Source organism: Brachypodium distachyon, chromosome 1, assembly GCF_000005505.3.
Source record: "Brachypodium distachyon strain Bd21 chromosome 1, Brachypodium_distachyon_v3.0, whole genome shotgun sequence".
Classification (NCBI taxonomy): Eukaryota; Viridiplantae; Streptophyta; class Magnoliopsida; order Poales; family Poaceae; genus Brachypodium; species Brachypodium distachyon.
The window spans coordinates 64,335,581-64,356,244 of record NC_016131.3 but is presented as its reverse complement, the minus strand read 5'-3'; the positions used below and the strand labels follow the sequence as shown (position 1 = coordinate 64,356,244).

General features: G+C 47.2%; 2 protein-coding genes across 4 annotated transcripts; both read right to left on the bottom strand.

Moving 5' to 3' along the window:
• Positions 1-6,617: 6,617 nt before the first annotated feature.
• LOC100834985 (senescence associated gene 20) lies at positions 6,618-7,721 on the bottom strand. Its single transcript, XM_024457835.1, has one exon. It carries the CDS (start codon positions 7,332-7,334, stop codon positions 6,921-6,923), a length of 414 nt encoding a protein of 137 aa, XP_024313603.1. The 5' UTR covers positions 7,335-7,721; the 3' UTR covers positions 6,618-6,920.
• Positions 7,722-16,517: 8,796 nt separating this feature from the next.
• Positions 16,518-20,589, bottom strand: LOC100834377. 3 transcript variants are annotated; one of them, XM_024460360.1, is made up of 2 exons: positions 18,763-20,589; positions 16,518-18,448 (listed from the first exon to the last, which is right to left on the bottom strand). In XM_024460360.1, exon 2 carries the CDS (start codon positions 18,361-18,363, stop codon positions 16,636-16,638), a length of 1,728 nt encoding a protein of 575 aa, XP_024316128.1. In that variant the 5' UTR covers positions 18,364-18,448; positions 18,763-20,589; the 3' UTR covers positions 16,518-16,635. The 3 variants fall into 3 exon arrangements, with proteins under 3 accessions (XP_024316128.1, XP_024316118.1, XP_010228728.1); XM_024460350.1 differs by having other exon boundaries at positions 16,518-19,868; positions 19,958-20,589; XM_010230426.3 differs by having other exon boundaries at positions 19,958-20,589.
• Positions 20,590-20,664: the final 75 nt, after the last annotated feature.

Genomic DNA, 20,664 nt, shown 5'->3' with positions numbered 1-20,664 from the left:
CAAGTTTATAGAAAAATCCTCTACTGTAACATATACAACTCTAAATTAGTTTCATTAAATATGTTACGATATTTTTCTATAAATTTGGCTCTTAAGAAATTTTTTTGTTGCGCAAAAAACTTCTTAAGGATGGACTTAAGACAAAACTAGAACATCTTATATTTAAGAACAAGGATGGCAGGAAATTTGGTCTACGCATGGTTTGAATATCAAAAAACGAAGCCAAACTTATACGGTTAGGGCATCCGCAATGGCTAACTCTTAACCGACTCTTATTCAAATTTTGCTTGTGTGGAGGAAAGAGAAATAGGAGATAGAAGATAACTGACTCTTCGTGAAGATTCAGCCTCTTAAGGTAAGAATCGATGAATAGTCAGCTAAGAGTTTGCTAAGAGTCGATATTTTAACCATTGCAAACTAGCGCATTTGAGGCAAACAAATTATCTAGAGTCAATTTAAAGACACAAGCCAATGCACATGTTATTTTACCGTTGACTCTAAGTGATGTGGAGAATCAGTACTGACTCTACTATTGCGGATGGTCTTATACCCCTTTTTTTTTTTAGGGGACCTTATACCCCATATAAGATGGAAAAAAAATGATCTATCCGGTTTAGTCTCGGGTTTAAAGTGCCCACCCAAAAAGGCCTGATAGACAAGGAAAGAAGAGCTTAGCAGGCTCCCTTAGCCAGGACAGGTCGAGTAGGCCGCAAAGTGAGACCACGCCATGCCAGGGAATACTGACTGGGCCGATATAAGGTCGCGGTAGAAATAGGCCCGTTGCCCAAAACATGAGTGAACCGTTTTGATCGCCCGATTCAGGAGTCAGGACACGTGATAAAACCGTTTTGATAAAACCCCAAACGCCTGTTGCTGTTCTCACCTTCGCCGCCTGGAAAAAGGTGGCTCTGGTAAGTGGTAATTGTTGTTCCAGCTCTCAGATCTGGAGCTTTGTTGTACGTAGACCTGAGTTGTAGCCCGTGGCGGTGCTCACTAATTGGTTCCTTAATTCTTTGCTTCCTTAATCTGGATAGGCTGGATGATTGATCCTTCATGCTTGGAGCAATCCCGCAGGACCTCCCTAGAAAAATTCAAATTCGTATGTGCTGTGTTTTTACGGCAGTTACTGTGATGTTTAAATTTCAATCGTTGCCTTTTTTGGCTTGTTTTTGCAAGCTGTGGTGTGGTGTGATACTCTCACTTGCAATTATTTCAAATTCAATTATTTCATGACGTTCCCATGGAAACGAGGGACTAGTTATGGATGAATATTACTGAGAAGTGTTGTCCGATAGAAATCATAACCTTAAGCATCACAATTTACTGTTGACCAACTACCATAATTGTTTTTTGAGAGAATTTCATATTTGTTCATATGCCCAAATGCCACTGAGAATTTATCTGTTCCAAATATGTCACTCAAATTTTACATGGGGTACAAATATGCCACTGCCTTTAGTTGACCGCTAGTAGACTGTTAAGTCAATTTTATATTGACCGAAATACCCTTGGTCCACAGGACAGAAAAAAATAAAAATAAAAAATAAAAAGAAACAAGAAAACTAAAACACCCTCTCGGTCTTTCTCTCCCCCTCTCTCTCTCTCCACAAATTATGATGAGTTTTAGTTTATTAATTTGCTGAATCTATTATGACTTTTGTGATGTTAATTAAAATCAAGGGAAGTGTTGTCGAAATTTTCCAATTTTTCATGCTAAAATCATTATTGTTGAAACTTACTCATAAATGGTATTACGGGTATCTTAGATACCTTGAAAAGATAAGTTTTCTAAAATGAGTAATTTGTTGTTAACGGAACATCAACATACTACATAGGGGCAAAATTGTTTTTCCATCTTCTACTTAACGGTCAACTAGCGGTCAACTGACGGTAGTGGCATATTTATACCCCGTGCAAAATTTGAGTGTCATATTTAGAACAGGAAAATTCTCAGTGGCATTTGAGCATACAGGCAAATTTTCAATGGCAAATATGGAATTCTCTCTTGTTTTTTTTGAAGGAACTACCGTAATTGTTATGCGGTTATGCCTGTGTATGCTTCAATCAAGGTACGGTTATGATGTCCATATTTTCAGTTGGAGTCCCACTATGAAAACCTTGTGGCTTAGAGCAAGTACAATAGCATGATATGGGCAGGCTGTAAGGCTTTAAATACTAGAGTTTTGCCGAGTTGGAGGGAAGAGAGGAGGAGAGAGGAGAGAAGCGGACTGTTAGCTAACAGCCGGCTGCACCAAGTGCTCCTAGGCTCCCTTTGGGAACGAGACGTGGGTCATGTATTAATAAAATAGTACATTTTTTATAACTAACTATTATACATGTTAGCTATTGTAGTGACAATAGATGACATGTCATGGGCTAATGGTCAGCAGCTGGCTATATTATTAATCTTGCTAATGCTCATGTTATCCGCAGCATTATTACCGTACTTATGTATTAAAATATAAGGCCTTATTTTGTCATCAAGGTCTTGGACATCAGCGTTGACCATCCCTGTATATTATGATAACAATACAGTACATGCCTTTTTTTTTCAAATCACCTTTTCAATTCAATTAGTACTACTTTTAGAAGCAAGGTCATAAAAACATTGAAGCAACTGTTGGTCAAAATTTGCAATGTTTGAATATAATTATGAACCTTTTTGCAGAGCCACTAGCTATAAATATTACTAATATCATATCTCTCTCTCTCTCTCGCTCTCGCTCGCTTTTGTTGTTGTTGCAAATTATAGGTTCTTTTTGCCAAATGATCCCACTGTAGTTTTGTGGTTTTCTTGAAAAGTTCTGGCGTTCCAGGCTTCCAGCTCCATATTGTCTCGCTCAAATATCTAAAGAGTGTAAAAGTAAACAAGATATATGACAATGACTTGGATCGTAATTTCAGGTTAGTATTATTTTCAGGACAACAAACAGTGGAGCTGGAATCCCACGCCTGTTCTTCATCAATGGAGATAATGCAGAAAAAGAAGGCCTCTGAAACTGCATCTGATGACCATTAGACAGGCAGATGAGGATTTAAATTTTCTACAAATCATAATAGTGTTTTATTCAATAATTTCTACTTCTGGATAATTCTGAAACATGGTTCCCTGTTATATGCAGTAAAATTTATATTCCGTATAAAATCAAATGGTCCACTTGCTATTTTGCAGTATTTGAACTATGATTCAAGTGTCTAAATTGCTGATGGAACTGAACTGTATCGCATGAAGGCACATTTCAGAAGAGGTAGAAATTGAATGAGAAAAAAACCCACTAAAATGCATAAATTTAAATTTGAATAGCACCGGCACCCCAAAAATGCTACTGTATGGATTGGACTAGCTTTTGGGTGCAATCTTATTGGTGGAAACGTAGCTCAATAACAGTGCTAAGCTCTGTTGGCTATAAATCAACATCCACTAGAACTCACAGGGGGGTCTGCTATTTTCCAACTTGCGTGATCTTTGGAATGATGCTGAATGATTGGTTTTACTGGTGGACTTTACTCAATGCTTGTGAGATAAATTGGTTTTCTTTTCTTTTGAATTGTAAATTACGACTGGACTTGCGAAGTAAAGGAAATAGTGACACAAGCCTGTCTTACTGTGTAGAGGCAATAGCAATGGCATGCGTTCCTGACACTCGACACGTTTCTGAAATGCGACTTGCTGTCTCAGCAGCTGCTTGCCGTGTTTCTTACCATGCCACTTCAATGATATTCTGTAATTAAAAAAAAAAACGTATCTGAAAACACCACATAGACCAGAGTAACCCAAATAACATGCAACATCTCAGTGAGTGCTATTGGCTGGTTCGTGCTGAAATATTGAGTTGATTGTTGTTTTGGATTTCGAACATATTTTATTACTGATCGATGATACAGGGTGCAAGAAAGAAACAACCTAGAGGATGGAAGCTCAACTATGCAAGGAGAAGTTACTTCCCATATCGGAACTCAGTGTTACAGTCCAAGTTTTACGAAAATGCCTATCCCATGGTAGAACTTAAAAGCATCAGAGAGACCTTGGAAATTCGGAAGAAGTCAGCGGCCGAAGGATCCTCTGCAGTTCCAACTTCCAAATAACAATCTTGCTCTGTTGGGAAGAGTTCCTCAATTGACAAGTAATCATCAATCCATAAGGCTATTCGGTACTGCTGCATCGGCAGTCTTGAAATTATTAAAGCATGCATGAGTTGTGAGAGGCACGCCATTACGAGTTGTATTTTTTTCTTGTTCGTGTTATTGAGCCTGTCCAATATGAACTGCGTGGAAGGATGACAATTTTCTGATGTTAAAAAGCTTCTTGTTTTTCTGGGCAGGTACCCAGAAGATAAGTTTTTTTTTCTCTGTAATTATTCTCCCGTAAATTCAAGTCTGTCCAATTTCTGGGTGCATGCTGTCTGACCGGCGACTTCGTTTGATAGTGGACAGCAGGTTCACATAACCATCAGTGAATAGCTCCTATCCTTAGACCACACGTCCATGCCGAGCTCTGAAGTGTCAGCCATCTCGACCGCTTTGGTACCATCTGATCAAGCTGGATGCGATAAAGCACTGGACTGAACGTGACACTTTCGATTCGACCCATCTAGTCTAGTCTAGTTAGTGATGAATCCGAAGGACAGCCAGTGGCCTCGTGCTCACCCGCTACCTGCAAATGCAAGGAATAGTGTTCTTCTGATGATGCTTGATGAGAAATTGCTGTGTCGATTGCGATGCGCCACTGCTGCATGTCAATGGCCACGACGTTTGGTTCCCTATTCCTAGAAGAAAATGACACTTCGTTTCTTCCTCTCTTGTCGAGTACTCAAACTCTCTGCAAGAAGTAGATGGCATATGATCCGAAAGCATCATGTTGCATACAATCATTTGAGTAGAGAACCTTGATAAGAGAACCAATATATGCCGGATATTCTGTGCGAGTTTCTGTCGCACGGGTTCAGCATTTCTTTTTTAAGTAAAATACCCTGTCAGTACATGAACTCGGCGAAAATTGAACACTTTAGTCCACGAACTCAGAAAACACACACTTAAATCACTAACTGGGACTACTGTGTCACTTTAGTCCAAAACGGTTCGTTGACGCTTAAATATGCCACGTGGCCGGCACGTCGGCTTCGGCCAGGACCGCCGGCTGCTACTCGATTTTCTCAGGATTTCTTTTTGACAAAATCACCATGCGAGCCGCTCGCGAGGGGCAAGATGGCAATGCCCAAACGGGGATCCTGGGGTCCTAAGGATCACGCCGTTGCCGCCGCCGCCTCGCCTAAGGTTGCCATCGAGGCCACAATGCTCAATTTTGATGAGAGGACGCCGGTGAAGGGGTCGCCAAAGCCGACGTGGCGGCCACGTGGTGTGATTAAGCCTCGCCGAACCGTTTTTGACTAAAGTGACACAGGAATCCCAGTTTAGGTGTTTAAGTGTTCGTTTTCCGAGTTTGTGGACTAAAGCGCTCATTTTTGCCGAGTTCATGTACTAGCGGTGTATTTTACTTTTTCTTTTTCAAAGGAGCACGTGCACCAATTCTTGATATATATGTACAAACTTACTTTACTTTGGGCAAGTTGAGTACGAACAATACTGTATAATTAATAATTTGCTTTTCCTTGCCGCCATTACAGATTCAACTGCTAATAATTAACATAGTTATGTGCACGAATGCGAAAGTACAATAGAACACGGCGCATTTCCCAGACCTGCTGCCGTTCCCATCGATCCATCTTAATCATCTCATTGCTAAGACGATTAGCTATCATATCAGTGTTTTTGTTTTGTTTGGTGCCAGATTAGCTGGCGGGATGGTGCTTGGCATACACAATCGAGAGCTAGCTAGACGTTACAACATCAGCGTGAAAGCTGTGGAATCTTAGACTCACTCCAAGCAAGTAAAGTATATATAACTTATCTGATTTCTTGAGAAGAAGTCTTTTGTCTTTACCTGTTCCTTTTTACAAAAGGTCTTTAAAGGCTGAAATCCTAGTCCACAAAGGGATGATAAGGTCCCCAAAAAATAGCCCTCCACCAGAAATTCTGCCGGGTTAATAGGGAAAGCAAGCAAAATCTAGCGCCAAGCGTAAAGAAAATTTAAGTTGGGGTCAACCTCCTTTTACACGTCAGACAAAAAATTGGGAAACAGACAGTTCAGTTGGAAAAGAAAGCATAAAAGTGGGGAAAGTCTTTAGTGCGGAGTGTAAAGAAAACTTCAAACATGGTGTTCCTCCGGTGCCATCACGAATTTCAGAGAACTTGACATCAAAGATCTGCTAGTTGGCCAAGCTGAAAGCAACGCGTAGCTTGAACTTTTCCCCTGGATATGGGGACTTTCCTCTACTGAATATCCGTATCCTTGTGCTGCACACTTGTCCAGATTCCAGAGTTTGGATTCGTGCAAGCTTGGATTTGTCCCAAACAAGTGTGTATTTTGCCAGGAATAATTCGATAGTTGCTGCTGTTAAAGAGGCATCAGTTCTTGACTTCAGTGAGCGATGGACCAGATGCACTTTGTTCAGGTCAGTCGATATGATACTTGCTCAACCTTAATTCGTCAGAGCTTTTAACCTGTTGTCAAATTAATTAAGCAGGACTCACTCGGTTCATTTCGGGAGCAAATGAAATAAGGCAGAAAGTAAATAAATGGAGAGAACACATCATACATTGCTGGAGACTCCAATACATTATACTTTTATTCAGCCGCAACAGCAAGCCATTACGGCGGCAGTAGTACACACCATAATCCATGATTTAGACCAAGCAAACCACACTGGCTAATTCAAACACGCAAAGAGTACTAGTAGCGGTAGTGGAACCCCTGAATACTTAGCAGGCAGTTCAGTTCAGCCCATACGCCAACGCCTTTGACTTCCAGGCTCTTGTTTATTTATTGCGCAGGTGATACTTCCATGTAATTTGTTCTTGGGCTAGATGGCGAGGACGAGGCCCGGCAGCGACTTGTGGGCGCGGTCTGCACGGCGGCTCTGCCACAGGCACTTGGGCCACTTGGGCGTGTGTGCTGGCGAGGAGGCGGCCGAGGAAGAAGATGAGGAGGGGGAGGAGGAGGAGGAAGGGGGAGAGGATGAAGAGGCGTTGTTAGGGGAGATTGCGGCGGCGGCGGCGGAGAGGCGGGTGACGGTGAGGTCGGTGTTGAAGTACTCCCTGAGCTGGGTGATCACCCCATCGGGCCCGACGGTCCAGGCGTGCACCCAGTAGAGCTGGCCGCCCGCGGCGTCGTCGGCGCCGCCCTCGGCGATGACGGTGGACCCGAAGGCGTCGACGGAGCGCGGGGAGAACCTGAACTCGGCGTTGGTGCCGGCGCCGGTGAGCAGGCGCATCATGTGCTGGTGCGCGGGGGGGCCATGGAACCACCACTCGAGGTCCGGGGCCAGCAGCTCCTGCGCCCGCCGCGCGTCGCGGGCGTTGAGCGCCTCGTACAGCCGCAGCACCAGGAACTTGCCGCGCTGCTCGTCCGTCTCCCTCTCGCCGCCTCCGAGATCTGCCAGCTCCGACGCTGCCTCGTGCGGCGCCGCCGCCGCTCCGGCCTTCTGGTGGTTAGCCAGTTCCTGACGCGAGCCCCGGGTAGGCTCCGGTCTTGGCTAATAAAAGAGATGGAGGAGAGCGGAAAGCGAAGCAACGGCACTTGTGGGGAGTGGCGATGGATTGGAGAGGTGGGGACGGGAAGAAGAGCCGGCGAGGTGAAGGGTTCAGCGGGCCGCGGGGTGGGCTTATATAGGCGGAGACGGCTGCGTGCTCCTGCTTTATCCTGAAGCTGAACCTGAAGCGCGTTTTGGATTCTGAAGCTTTATGTTATTGTCAAGTCTCACTGTCGTCTATCTGTCAGGGCTGAGCTTAAGCAGCATGACACATGTGCAGCCCAGCGGTAGATCCACATCTGGACGGGACGTAGTACTTCCGCTCGAGTTTTATCCGGTTGGGCAGGAAAAAAATTATGAGTTAAATACATCATTAGTCCATGAACTCGACACAAATGAACATTTTAGTTCATGAATTCGGAAAACGCACACATAAACTCCTGAACTGGGCTAACCGTGTCAGTTTAGTCCAAAAACGGTTCGGCAGGCTTAAACACGCCACGTCGGCTTCGGACCGTGGCCTGCTACTCGATTTTCTCAGGGTGTTTCTTGCAAAATTACCTGACTGGTGGGTGCGCATGGCGCTGCACGCCAAGACGTCCGCTACGAGTACCTCAAGTAGGATCTCGCCGCCAAGAGCGGCCTCCTCCTCAAATCCAACCCGGTCCACCGGAAGGTCGCCGTGCGAGTACTACGTCCCGTCCTGGTTCAACTGGTTCTGGTTCGAACGGTACCTCGATTTCGTGTTGGGGAGCAACCTGTTCCAGTTCGAGGCGCTGCAGAGGTTGCTCGGCGTGGCGTTGATTGATGAGGGCACGACATCGCGGCTGGCGGCGTACGAGGAGCAGTTTGGGAAGGCTGCGACGGCGGAAGGGGTGCCAATGTCGAAGGAGCTCATGGACATGGCCGCGGAGCAGTAATTTTGCAAGAAACCACCTGAGAAAATCGAGTAGCAGGACACGGTCCTGGCCGAAGCCGACGTGGCGACCACGCGTTGTTTTTTAGTCCCGCCGAACCGTTTTTGGACTAAAGCAGTTAGCCCAGTTTAGTGGTTTATGTGTGTGTTTTCTAAGTTTATGGACGACCGAAATACAACTTCGGGACTACGGTCCCAGGTTCATTTGTGAACGGAGTCCAAGGGGGCCACCTCAAATCTCCCACACAGAGACAGTGTTGAAGCCGTTCGTCAGCAAGCAGAAGCCATCGGTGTCGTTCGCTCCGGGTTTTTAGGTCCACTTTTCCTCGTAAATGAGGTCACGGCCATCGGTCTTTTTTTCTTACAGCTTATTTGGCACCCATTATTTGGGACTAGAATTGTGGAATTCATTTTGAATTCTAAAAACTAACTTGTTTGGTTGGTACGGAATTGACTACATGAATTCAATTTGCAATTTCATGAAATCACAATATAACTAACCTCAATTACTTCTACGTGTCATTATTTCTCTAAAATTGTCTCTAACTCTACAAATCCATGTGATAGACAAACATGATTTTTAAATCCGGAATTCAAATTCAACCAAATAAAATCCTACCAAAAATTAGATTTCATTTGGTGAAATGAAATGAGGAGTGACAAATGGAAACCTTAAAAAAAAAGATCGTGTGTACTGCGACAAAGGGGCTGCGCGTCGTGTTCGCGTGTCTCGTGGAGCCGTTCCCATCCATGCATCAATCTGATCCAGCCCAGAGTCTTCCCACTGTGCGTTGCGGTCTCCGTCTCGATATTTGCTACTGGTACTGACAGCACGCACGCTCACACTGCATACAGTACTTGCAATAATGCAGTGCCTTTTGGCCCCATTAGTCGTCTGCTGGGGGTGTGGCAACCGGAGGAGGCCGAAGCTCGCCGCCGCCCTGCTGCTGTGTGCTGGCCTCGTCCTCGTCACTCCTCACTGGACCGGTCGACGGCACGTATGTATGGCTGCTGCCTCGGCAGGCCGGTAGCATTTGCGTACACTTGCTGTTGCTGCCCCACACATCTGCTGACCCAAAAGAAAAGGAGAAAGGATAATAGCAACGCCGGGTTCGATGCATAGGTTTGTTGGTGGTGCGTGCGCAGCTGCGCATGATGCAGCAGATACAGCGGGCAGAAAAAGACATATTAATAGGCAATCAGTAGTGAAATACTAGTACTCCTCTTTGGCATCTACGACTACGAGCAGTAGCTTTGTCATCTGGAGTGTGACCACTGCGGTCACGCCTGTCTAAATACGGTACATGGATAGATTTAAGCGCAATAAAGACTGGGTTAACTGAGCCAAAATGAGTTAGTCGTTGTTCTTCAGCTCCTGTTCACGCAAGTTCCACATGTGACATATTCAAACACTGCTAGCAGCCATTATTCAGCTCACCGTCTAATTGCACTGTCACCCACTTGTTGCCGGATACCGACAACTCGTGTTCTCGATGGACATTAAATATTCCTTCCGTGACGCGGATTTGTATATGAATTCAAGTCACTTGTTTTGTTTTCGGACGGAGAAAGTATATATACAAGTGTTAAAAATCAAAATAAATAAGAGAAGTGCAACACAGAAATTATTAAATGTTGTAAATTTCTTAGGAAAGACATTTGTGTGCCCTCGGACAAATGGCTCAAAACCTGATGTTTCGTCTATTAAATATTTATTACCAGATCGATTCAACATGTGGTTATCTAATTATTATTATTTTAGTACCAGGAGGATTGGTATTTTGCACCTAGATTTGCTTGCATTCCCTTTTTACCACCTTTTGACCTCTGACTCCACCAAGATCTACTGGCACAGTGAACACATTTATTTATCTTTGTACGTTGGCCCGTGGATATCAAACAACTTGAGAGATTCAAGAATATCGTTTTACTGTTATTTTTATAGCCATAGCCATCTTCCCTTCCTACTTTTTTCATGAGCACATTTCTTCTGGCTGTGGGTGTGATCACACAGATTGACAAATACATAAGGCATTGCCTTTGGAGAGGGCAGGATATCACCAAGAAAAATCCCCCTTTGGCTGCCTGGGAGATGGTCTGCAGACCAAAGAAGGAGGAGGAGGGAGGGGGGGGGGGGTCTTGGTGTTAAGAACTTGGCCATTCAGAACAAAGCGCTCCTTATGAAAAATGTCCATAATTTTTGAATCATGTGGATCTGCCATGGGTTCATTTGCTCTAAGAATTATACTATCCCAGTGGTTCACCATTCGAGCAACAGGGTGCTCCATCATTTTGGTGAAAGGATAACCTAAAACATATGTTGGACTACAAGGAACTTGCTGAATGCTCCATGCATTCAGGACAGACTATCAGCTTCTGGAATGATTCATGGTCTGGCATCTCACTCTCCCATGGATGGCCACAGCTTTTCTCTTTTGCTCTTCACAAAGATATCACGATGCATGATGTGGTTAACTGCAATGACAAGATTACCTTATTTGCCATCCCCCTCTCCACCTCAGTTCCAGCTCCTGAACACTAGAGTGAACTCTCTAGATGCTCGTAACCAACAGGACAGTTGGAGACTCCCTGACAACCTGAATGCATTCAACACTGCAATGGCATATGATCTTCTCATTGATCATATTGATATCCCTTCCACTTTCAAATGGATTTGGGATTCAAGTTGTCAACCCAAACATAAGGTGTTCATTTGGCTTATGATCATTAATAGGCTAAATACCAGGGCATTGCTCCAACAGAAGAATTTTCATCTGCCTACATACACCTGTGTTCTTTGCCAGGGAATTGAGCCGGAGACAAGAGATCATCTTTTCTTCCATTGCCCTTTGCATTTGCATGTTGGAGATATATTTGCCCGAGTTTTCATCCACATCAAAATGTTCATCAGAACATCGTGGACATTCAGAGAAGACTTGGTGTCCCGTTCCACATGGAGATCACATCATTAGTTTGCTGGAGCATTTGGAAATCATGCAATGAGTTCATTTTTGAGGGCATTACTCCTTCACTTTACAGATGGAGGCAGTTCTTCAAAGGGGAGCTAAACCTTGTTTTTCATAAACCCAAAAGAAAAACCTACTGTCAGTTTCAGAGCTGGCTAAACAATTTTCGCTAGCATTAGCTTTAGTGTGATAACTTTCTGTTATCCACTTCATTAATATAAAATCGCAGTAGATCATTGATCTACTGTTCCCTAAAAAAACACATTTTCCCACCACGTGTAGAAGGAAGCCGGCCTGTCAAGGGCTTAAGGCGGAGATTCCCTTCACGGAGATGTACAAGTTCTTGCTTCCAGTGTTGTCAGCATAGTTCACAATGGCTGCCACTGGTAGACCCAACGACATTTGGAAACTGTCAGCAGCAGAACCCCCACGCCATCGCTTCGACATTTTGGAAGCAGGAGGCGATTTTGCGGCTGCGGTGACATTGTTCTACTGTTGCGCCCAAAAAAGATCCCGAACCTAAATAGGTTGATTTTTTTTAAAATAAATGTGAAACGATCCCTGGCCTCTGTGGCAATCTATACACACAACCATTTTTTTTTTCTGAAAATAGGTTGATGTAGATGACCTTCTGTTTGTATGCCGTGAATTTTTTGTGCCGCCTATTTTGTATAATGTCCTTTTACCGGTATGAGAATATTTTGTGATTTTCTTAAAACTGGCGTCAAATTAATGTTTGGGATGGTATGTCACTATGTAAGGATTTTTTTTCCCCGCAGAAAGGAGATGATAATGGTGCGTGACACCACTATCACCATACCAACTCCCTTTAGTAGTAACGGTGGATGGATCTTGCCCCTGTTTTGAAAAGAAAATTCTAGTCATTTTGTGCAGGCAAGCCCAGTGTCGTTTTGTAAAATATCTTTTTACTAGCATAACATGTGCGTTGCCGCGAAATAAGATAAAATACACTATATATTAAAGAGAATTTACGTCTACTATAATCTTAGATCATATAATCTACTCCCTCCATTCCAAAATAATGACGTGGATTTGTATAAGTTTGTACAAATCCACATCACTTATTTTGAGACGGAGGAGTATATTTGTTCTTATCACATTAATTTATATCAAATCAAGAATTACGCAGTTTGAAGGTGTGAGAGACTGCCGCCACCATAGAGTAAAGATTCATATAAGAAACACGCTACAAATGAAAGCCAAAAAAAAAAGGACTTGACTTCTTTTTTATAAGGAAGAAGAGGATTGACTTAGCAGAGTACTAAGAATAAGAAACGCAGGCGTGCAGTTAGTGCGCGTTCTTTTGAGTATTTCCCACTTATCTACAGCGCATTATTAAGCTCTTGTTCGAATCAACAGACACGGGCATGCATCACCTAGCGCAGTTGCATTTCTCCCTCGGGTCAAAAGCTTGCCTACTCATCTGCCTCATTGCCTGCCGGTAACAAGGAAGATAACATAATTCAGGAAAGTAAATCTGGTCCACGTGACGGTAAGACCGATCCAAACGCTTGCATGCATATGCGCACCCACACGAAGCTAGAGCTAGCATTGCTTTCGGTGGTTAGGTAAAAGGGTCTGGAACGGTCGATTGCCGCCCTTCCTGATTAATCGGCCCATTAGCACCTCGATCAGCCAAGGTCAAGAAACTCCTAGAGACGTCGATTGCCGCTCTTCGGCTCTTCCTGATTATAATTCCAGTGGTGCGTGATCGGAGGGAGTACTTGGCTGCGTGTGAGAAGTCGGTCACCGACGCGGATCGACCGTGTCGTGTAGCTCGGTCGTTCTTTTTGTCTGCAGAGACAGAGAGTAGTCGCACTAGTTGGCCGGCAACTGAAAATATTCAGTGCTGTTGAATGTTGATGGATGGTCGGCAGCGCACGCAGCAGCAATGTGGATCATACATCTGTCCGCTGCATGATTAACTTAGTACTCTCCACGGACTGATAAAAAAAAACTTGGTACTCTCCACGACTCCACGGGAGCATTCTCTGCCCTTTAGAACAGAGAAACGTACTTCTCTGAATAAACATTTTGTAGAACTCCGTGCTGGCCAGAATTTAGTTTAAAAAAAATAAGTGGACAGAATCAGTGGCCTTAATTAGGCGCACCTATGGAAACATAATATAGTGTTCCGTCCTCTCATGCTAGTAAAACAAAACTATTTGATAGTCGATACTTCCTTTTTTTCATTCCTCCTTTTCACTGAGAACGAGGCGTACACATTCTGACTTCTTGATATAACTTTGAGATCAATAAAAGTTTTTATTTTTAAAAAAACGCATACATTCTGAGATCGAATTTCGATCAACGATTGGATCAATAATATATAAATTATATGTTATAAAAATTATACCGTTGGAAATATTTTTGAAATACGAATCCATTGATATAATTTTTGTGTCTAATCATTGGTCAACGTATAATTTTAGTTTAATTGTTGGTCAATGTAAAATTTTGAAATGTGTGCGTGCATTCTTTATGAAAAAAAATAATATATCATGTGTCAGTTCATTTAAAAAAAAATCACAGCCCTTTTGGATTTCTACTGTAACTTGATGGCGACAACACTCTAGGTCATTGCATAGCACAAAATACTTTTGTGCAACTACATGTGTTGTGTACCACTTCTTACGCATAGCTTGTAACCTGCGAGTAGTTAGTGGTGACTTGCTATGTATTACTTTTTTCGTTTGGAAATAAGTAACTCGAATTTAGACAAATTCATATGCATCTAGGCGTGTTTAGTGTATTGTATTGATACATAAGGAATTTAGACAAAAAAAATTAAGTGGAATTGCTACATGTCAACTATGGAGGGGAGACGATAATGTGCACAAAAACTGCATTGGCTCGCATGGTGAAAGCTGTGTACGCCAAAAGAGAGGGATGGTATGTGATTTTGTAATCTTCACACGTCTAATACAGTTGTGTTAGCAAAAAGCAATGTTAGAGGCTCAGGAGAAATTGAACTTGCTCTGGAAGGGTAGTCCGAGCTAGATGGAAACTAGCTTAAAGCAAAACCGAAATTTGTTGATTCCATTAAATTGCAAATTGTCGTAAATGGTGTCCAATCTTTCAACAGAGGGTGTATTTGAGAGTAGGTGATGGTACTCAGATTGACCGATTGAGGAAGGTGCACGTCGGAATAGCAAGGTGGAGAACAAGTCCGTGTGTGGTCAGATCGTTCAGTTGATTAAATCGTGCATGTCAGCTTTTCAGTGTTTCAAATTATGCTTTGCTAGGAGAACTGCTAATATGGCTTTCATACATTCTTGTGCTCGCGCCATCCTCTCCTAATTGAGCTGTCGATGGAATAAAAGTCTTGGACGATTGCTGAGAAAAAGGAGAAAGGTGCCCATCGCCACATGCCAGGCACACCCAGGAGTTTGGCTGGCAATGGCATGTCCTTTTTATTTCTTTGAGAACCCCAAACTAGGCCGATTCCGCAAACCCCCATAGATATGGGGCTATGGGCCTTAACAATGAGAAACATCGACCGTTGCCCTCCACAGCAGGCCATTGGTGTGGATTATATAGGCCCGCGCAAATGTAGTGCACGAGAGTTCCACGGTGTCCCATCCATTTGTTCGCGTGGCTATCGTGCGGTCCTGCCCTAATTAGCATGGGTCGCATCCACTGATTACGGCGAGGCCGGCCCACTTACGCTCTTGCGTACATTTGGATATCTCGATCGCACATTCTATCTCCGGGACGGCTTCGCTAAAAAAAAATAAAAAATTCCGGGACGCCGACTCCATCAGGTCTTGGAGCATCTCCACTCGACCCCCCTAAAAGCCCCCTGAGGGCGCCGGCGCGTAAAATCCGATCCAGCCGGCCTCCCCAATTTGTTTTTTTAGCCGGCTCCCCAGGCCGAACCCAACTTTTGAGGAGGGGCGAGGGGGGGGGGGGGGGCGATCAGGGACGCCGGCTGAAGCCAAAAGGCAATGCGGGCCACACTTGTCGGCGAGATAATCCAAATTTCCCTCCAAATTTTCGGCGGCTATCCCTTTTCCCTCCACTCCCCCACTCCCCCCCCCCCCCCCGCATGGGCGCCAAAGAGGTATGCAGCGTCTTGTTACACGCTGGCCGGCGACGCAGCGGCGAAGAAACCCAAGGAAAAGGAGCGGCCGCCAGGGATGAGCAACACCGACGGGGCGGCGGATGTTACCCGCCGCAACGTCGAGAGCGCCTCCCGCCGTGAACAGGAGAGGAGGGACAAGGAGAGGAATGCCGACCTGGCCCGGCAGATGGGGGCGCAGAGGGCCGCGGCCTCGACTCAGATGGCTGGCATTCCTGTGCCGCGGCCACCCTCCGCCCCCCACTGGAGCAGCTGCAGCCAAGGGAGCTCTTCGTCGTCCCCGTCGCCGGCGGGCATATTGCCGGTGTCGCCCCACATACCCCATGATCGCCAGGGGAATGCCACGCCGTCGATGGACTACCCCGACACCGATCCCCTCGGCGGTTTCAACCCCAACACCTTCGCCATGGATCCTCTCGGCGGTTTCAACCCCAACGCCTTCACCTCACCTCCTCTGTGACAGGGCCCTCTCTCCTACGGCGGTTCCTCACCGTCCGCCTCCTTCCAGCAGTTTCCAGCCGACTGCAGCCAGCCCGCGCCCAACTAGTTCGGCGGATGTCGCAAGGCAACTCTATCATGGCCGACATGATCAACGACGGCTCCCAGCACGCCCACTACACCTGCACCCAAGAAAAGGAGCCTTACGCTGCCGAGGACACCGAAGAGCGAGAAGACGGCCTGTGAAATGGCGGCAATACTTTGTTTGAATTGTGTTTTTAGAGGGGCTGACGTTTAGGGGGTGCGGCTGGGTCTCGGTTGGGCCTCAAACGAAGAGGGTGCGCGTCGAATGGCCTGGCGCTGGACGCGAAATGAGGGGCCGACTGGAGTTGCTCTTAGGTACAAAACAGATTCAGTCAAAAAAGAACAGATTCAGTCAAAAAGATAGGAAAACGAATCTGTGTAGAATAAAATCACCAGCTCACCGAACTACAGTACGCGTCGGGAGCTCATCTCATCAGCGTCGCAAGTTTACATCATGATAATATACACAGGATCGATCGCAGCAAACCCAATAGACAGGGTCTACGATGACACAGTACAGGTGACAGGTGGCAACTGCGACTAGTCTTCCCGGTCCATTTGTATCAGCGGAGGCAGAGGCGGCCTCATGGCATGGTGGTTTCCGCTGTACGTGGCCGACCTCTCCATGGCAGCAACGCCGGCCATCTCCACATCCATTAGGCTGCTGATCATGGCGCCCATCTTGGGCGGGCACGACAGGCTCCGGGAGTGCGTGGCCTCCCGCGGCAGCGGCACGAGCACGGCGCGCCCTTCCTCGTCCCGCGCGCCGTACTGCACAACGAAGCGGTCGTCCTCCACGTCGTAGAAGTTGGCCGTCCGCACCTCCTGCGCCAGCGCGCAGCTCCAGCAGAATAGCCACTTGGCGCAGTCCCCCGTCGCGGCCCAGCAGCGCCCGCCGTCCCCGGACGCTGCTGCAGCAGCAGGAGGCAGCTTGTAGCGCTTCCGCATCTGCGTCCGCCAGTAGCCGCCGTAGAGGAAGCCGCAGAATCCCAGGAGCACCCCCGCGGCCACGACGGCGTCGCGGATGTCGTCGTCGTGGATGTTGAGCGCCGTCACGCTGAAGGTGAAGAAGGGCGCGACGCAGAGCAGGATGAAGGTGAATGCGTGCACGTACATGTTGCCGAACCCGAGCCGCTCCATGTTCCAGCCGAACACGCAGCACGTGCACGCCGCCGACAGCGCGCACACCGTCCCGTCGTCGCAGCAGTCGCACAGCCCCCCGCTCCACTCCGGGCTGCTCACCACCACGGACCGGTTGTAAATCCTGATCTCCACGTCCTCGCCGTCGTTCTGATGATCCGTCCTGGTTTGGCGACCGCCAGCCGACACTGACGACAGCTCCGTGTCGGGCTCGTTTGCCTGCCTCCGGCCCAACGGGCTGTAGGCCACGTAGAGGACGGCGACGACAGGGACCCCCGTGCCGAGCCCGTTGCCGATGTTGAGCGGCAAGTCCGGGCGGTCGGTGCTCGAGTAGCTCCAGTACAGGGCGCAGCAGAAGTACTGGGCCAGGCAGGTGACGTGCAGCAGCGCCACGACGACGAGCATGTGGGCGCGGTCGTGCGGCCGCGGGGCGCCTTCCTTGCAGTACGCCTCGCGGACCTCCGCGCGGTCGCCGCCGGGGCCGGCCCGCCAGCGGAGGAGCAGCACGAGGTGGTGGAAGATCTTGGGGTGCTGGTAGAGGCACATGATGGTGAAGAGCGCGTTGAGGATCTGGTTGGTCACCTCCGTCCACTTCTTCCGCCGCTCCTCTTTTGGGATGGCCTCGTCCAGCAGCCCCGTCATGAGCAGGAACAGCAGCAGCAGCCCCGCGGCCACGAACGCCAGCCAGATGATCATCCCGAAGTTGGCCGGCTGCCGGCACCAGCTCACCGTGTAGGTCCAGAGCTTGCCCCACTTGATCTTCCGCACGAACGGCACGCGGAACCGCCTTCGCGTCCGCGGCCGGCACTCGACACCACCAACACCAGCGTTGATCCCGTGGGATTCCCGGTCTTCTTCCACTGATGAAGACGAAGACGTTTGATTCCTGCGGCGGAGGCGGCCGACGAAGTTGGACCGGAGGAACCAGTCCTTGGAAGGGCGGGCGCGGAGGAAGTCCAGGAACCGGCTCTTGCGCGCGCTCCTGCTCAGCGCGCCCCTCTCCACCGTCGGAATGTAGACGGGGATGAAGTCGATCAGCCGCATTGTCCCCGGCGATGATGGCTCGCCGGGCTCGCCCAAGACCTCCACGATCTCGTGCCTCGAGCTGCTGGCCTCGTGCGGAACCATCTCTCGCTGCCGCCCCAACTCCTCGCCCAAACAGTAGAAGAGCACTTCGAGAGTTCAGAACAGCATGTCGTACGTGTCTATTAATCTGCAGGTAACACGTCGAAGTTTCAGCTCGCTTAAATTGTCACGACTAGACAAAGTCTCGACTGTCAACTGTAAAAAAATATGCCAACACGCAGCTGCAGCAGCACAACCAGAACGACCGGATCAGTGTGATGCTGACTGGCCATTTATTTGGCCTTCTTTTTAACTCGCCCAAACTGACGAGTCTGTGAGTACCGTAACACTGTTTCTGCAGCGTTGACCATCGGGTCAAACATGGCTGGCCCTGGCCTAGTGTGGCCTACTAGTAGTACTAAAACAAGATCAGTAGTCCATGACTTGATTGACTTCATGTACCTGGCCTGTGACCCTCTGTCACCACACACGCAGCATCTTTTAAGGCTTCCTTCACCACAACCAGACATTACTGCCGCTCGATCTTGCAAGGAATATTACCGCCTCTTATTGTGACAGTACAATGCTGGATGCTGTTCAGTAAATGAAGTTTCAATTGCTGTCGATAGGACCATGGTACAGAAATACAGATATGTTCTCAAGTTACTTGAGATCACGAGACAGATAGTTAATGCATCAACATGCATCGGACTCCGGAGTGTCCCAAGTCCAACATAACCTTGTCATCTTGGTGCAATGGCAAGCTGCAGCTCTTTACATAGCCTAACTTTAAATATTTTTCTCCTTTCTTCAGTTAGCCGAACTTTGATCGCTTTGTGTGTGTTTTCTGTTTGGAAATGACGTACTTTTAACGAGCTGATCTCTCTGAAAGCGGGCATAAAAATAAGCAACTAAAGGCAAGAATATTCGGTGACATCCATGTGACTTAGTGGTTGTCTTCTTGCTCAGGGTCAGGGATTTCCACCGGCTCGAGGCGGCTGAACAAGTGAACAATACTCGGTGTTTAACAAACCAAGGGGGCATCGCTATCAGTATGGTACGTAGAAAGGCGGCGATAGATAGAAGAGACGTGAAATTTCTTGAAGAATGTTAGCTCTACAATTTCCTGAAGAATGCTGGATCCAACAGTGGAAGAACCGAAGAACCCAGCTTTGTAACAAAAAAAAAAGAGGCGCTCACAAGGACAGGGACATGGCCGTTGCTACTTCAAATATAGAGTAAGGATTTGCTAAAAACGGCCGTGGTTACACAAAGTTTTAGAGGTTGGCACCAAGTACTACATTCTACAATTGTAATCTGCTCACATAATTACCTAGATTTCCCTTATGGCACCGAATCAACGGGAGCATATGCAATCAGCTACTCACTACTTGCCTTGCTTTGCCTTGCCCTGTGTGGCTGTCTGATGTCGATTCACCGAATGTGCATCAACAAAACTTAGTGAGTATTAAAAGGGTTTATGAAACCATCAAGCATTGCTTAAAGAAAAACCAGAGGGACCATGGCTAATGTGCTGCAACGGCTAAGAATCGTCAAACTCGCTGATGCTGTTCAGAGTGGAAACGAAGACAAACTAAGCAGGCGGAAAACAGAGCACGATCCCAAGGAATTGAAGGAGTAGCTTAGCAGCGCGAACCTGATCAGCTCCAGCAGTCCATCTCCGTGGCTTGAAGTCGGCGCCTGCAAATCTTCTCCCGGTATTCCGCTCTCCGCTCTAATACGAAGTGAAAGAGTCCTGGGCTCCTGGCGCAAGATCGCCGCCGCTGCTTGGGTCGTGTCTGGCAGCGTCAGGCGAGCTGTTTCATGCGCCCGCGGGCCGCGTGTGGGGATCGGATTTTCAGAAGGCGGGAGATGGATGCAACGGCGAAGGAGTTTAAAATAATCTCTTGTGTGTCGGTGTGTGGCGTTGGCCTGTGCCACTTCAACCGCAAGCGAGGTCTCTCTTCTTTCTCGTTCCTCTTCAGAGTTCAGAGGGGAAACCTGGCTTGGAGTCAGAGATGGCGGGTGGGGGAAATTAGAAAATAAGTACAGAACTGCGAAAGAACTTTCGGTGTCGTGGTCTCCTGGAGAGACTAGATAGGGGTGCCGGGCGTGAGAATCCGCGTAGAAAAGCCACCACTTATTCCAGGGTCCACTTGTAGTATCGACGGGCTTGGTTTTTTCTCTACATCCCCACATCGAACGTTCCGATGCTGGAATGGCAGACGCGGCAAGCGCGACATGGCGAGGAGAGCTAGCAGAGCATTCCTCCAAACAGAGCTGCCGGCGTAGGCAGCTAGCAGAAAGTGGGCATGGAGAAAAACGTCCACACGGCTTTCTGGCCTTCTGGGGATACGTGGCCAG

What these genes read in the sequence shown, in the direction of transcription:
- LOC100834377 (XM_024460360.1), bottom strand. Translation starts at nt 18,363, where the DNA reads ATGGTTCCGCACGAGGCCAGCAGCTCGAGGCACGAGATCGTGGAGGTC.
- LOC100834985 (XM_024457835.1), bottom strand. Translation starts at nt 7,334, where the DNA reads ATGATGCGCCTGCTCACCGGCGCCGGCACCAACGCCGAGTTCAGGTTC.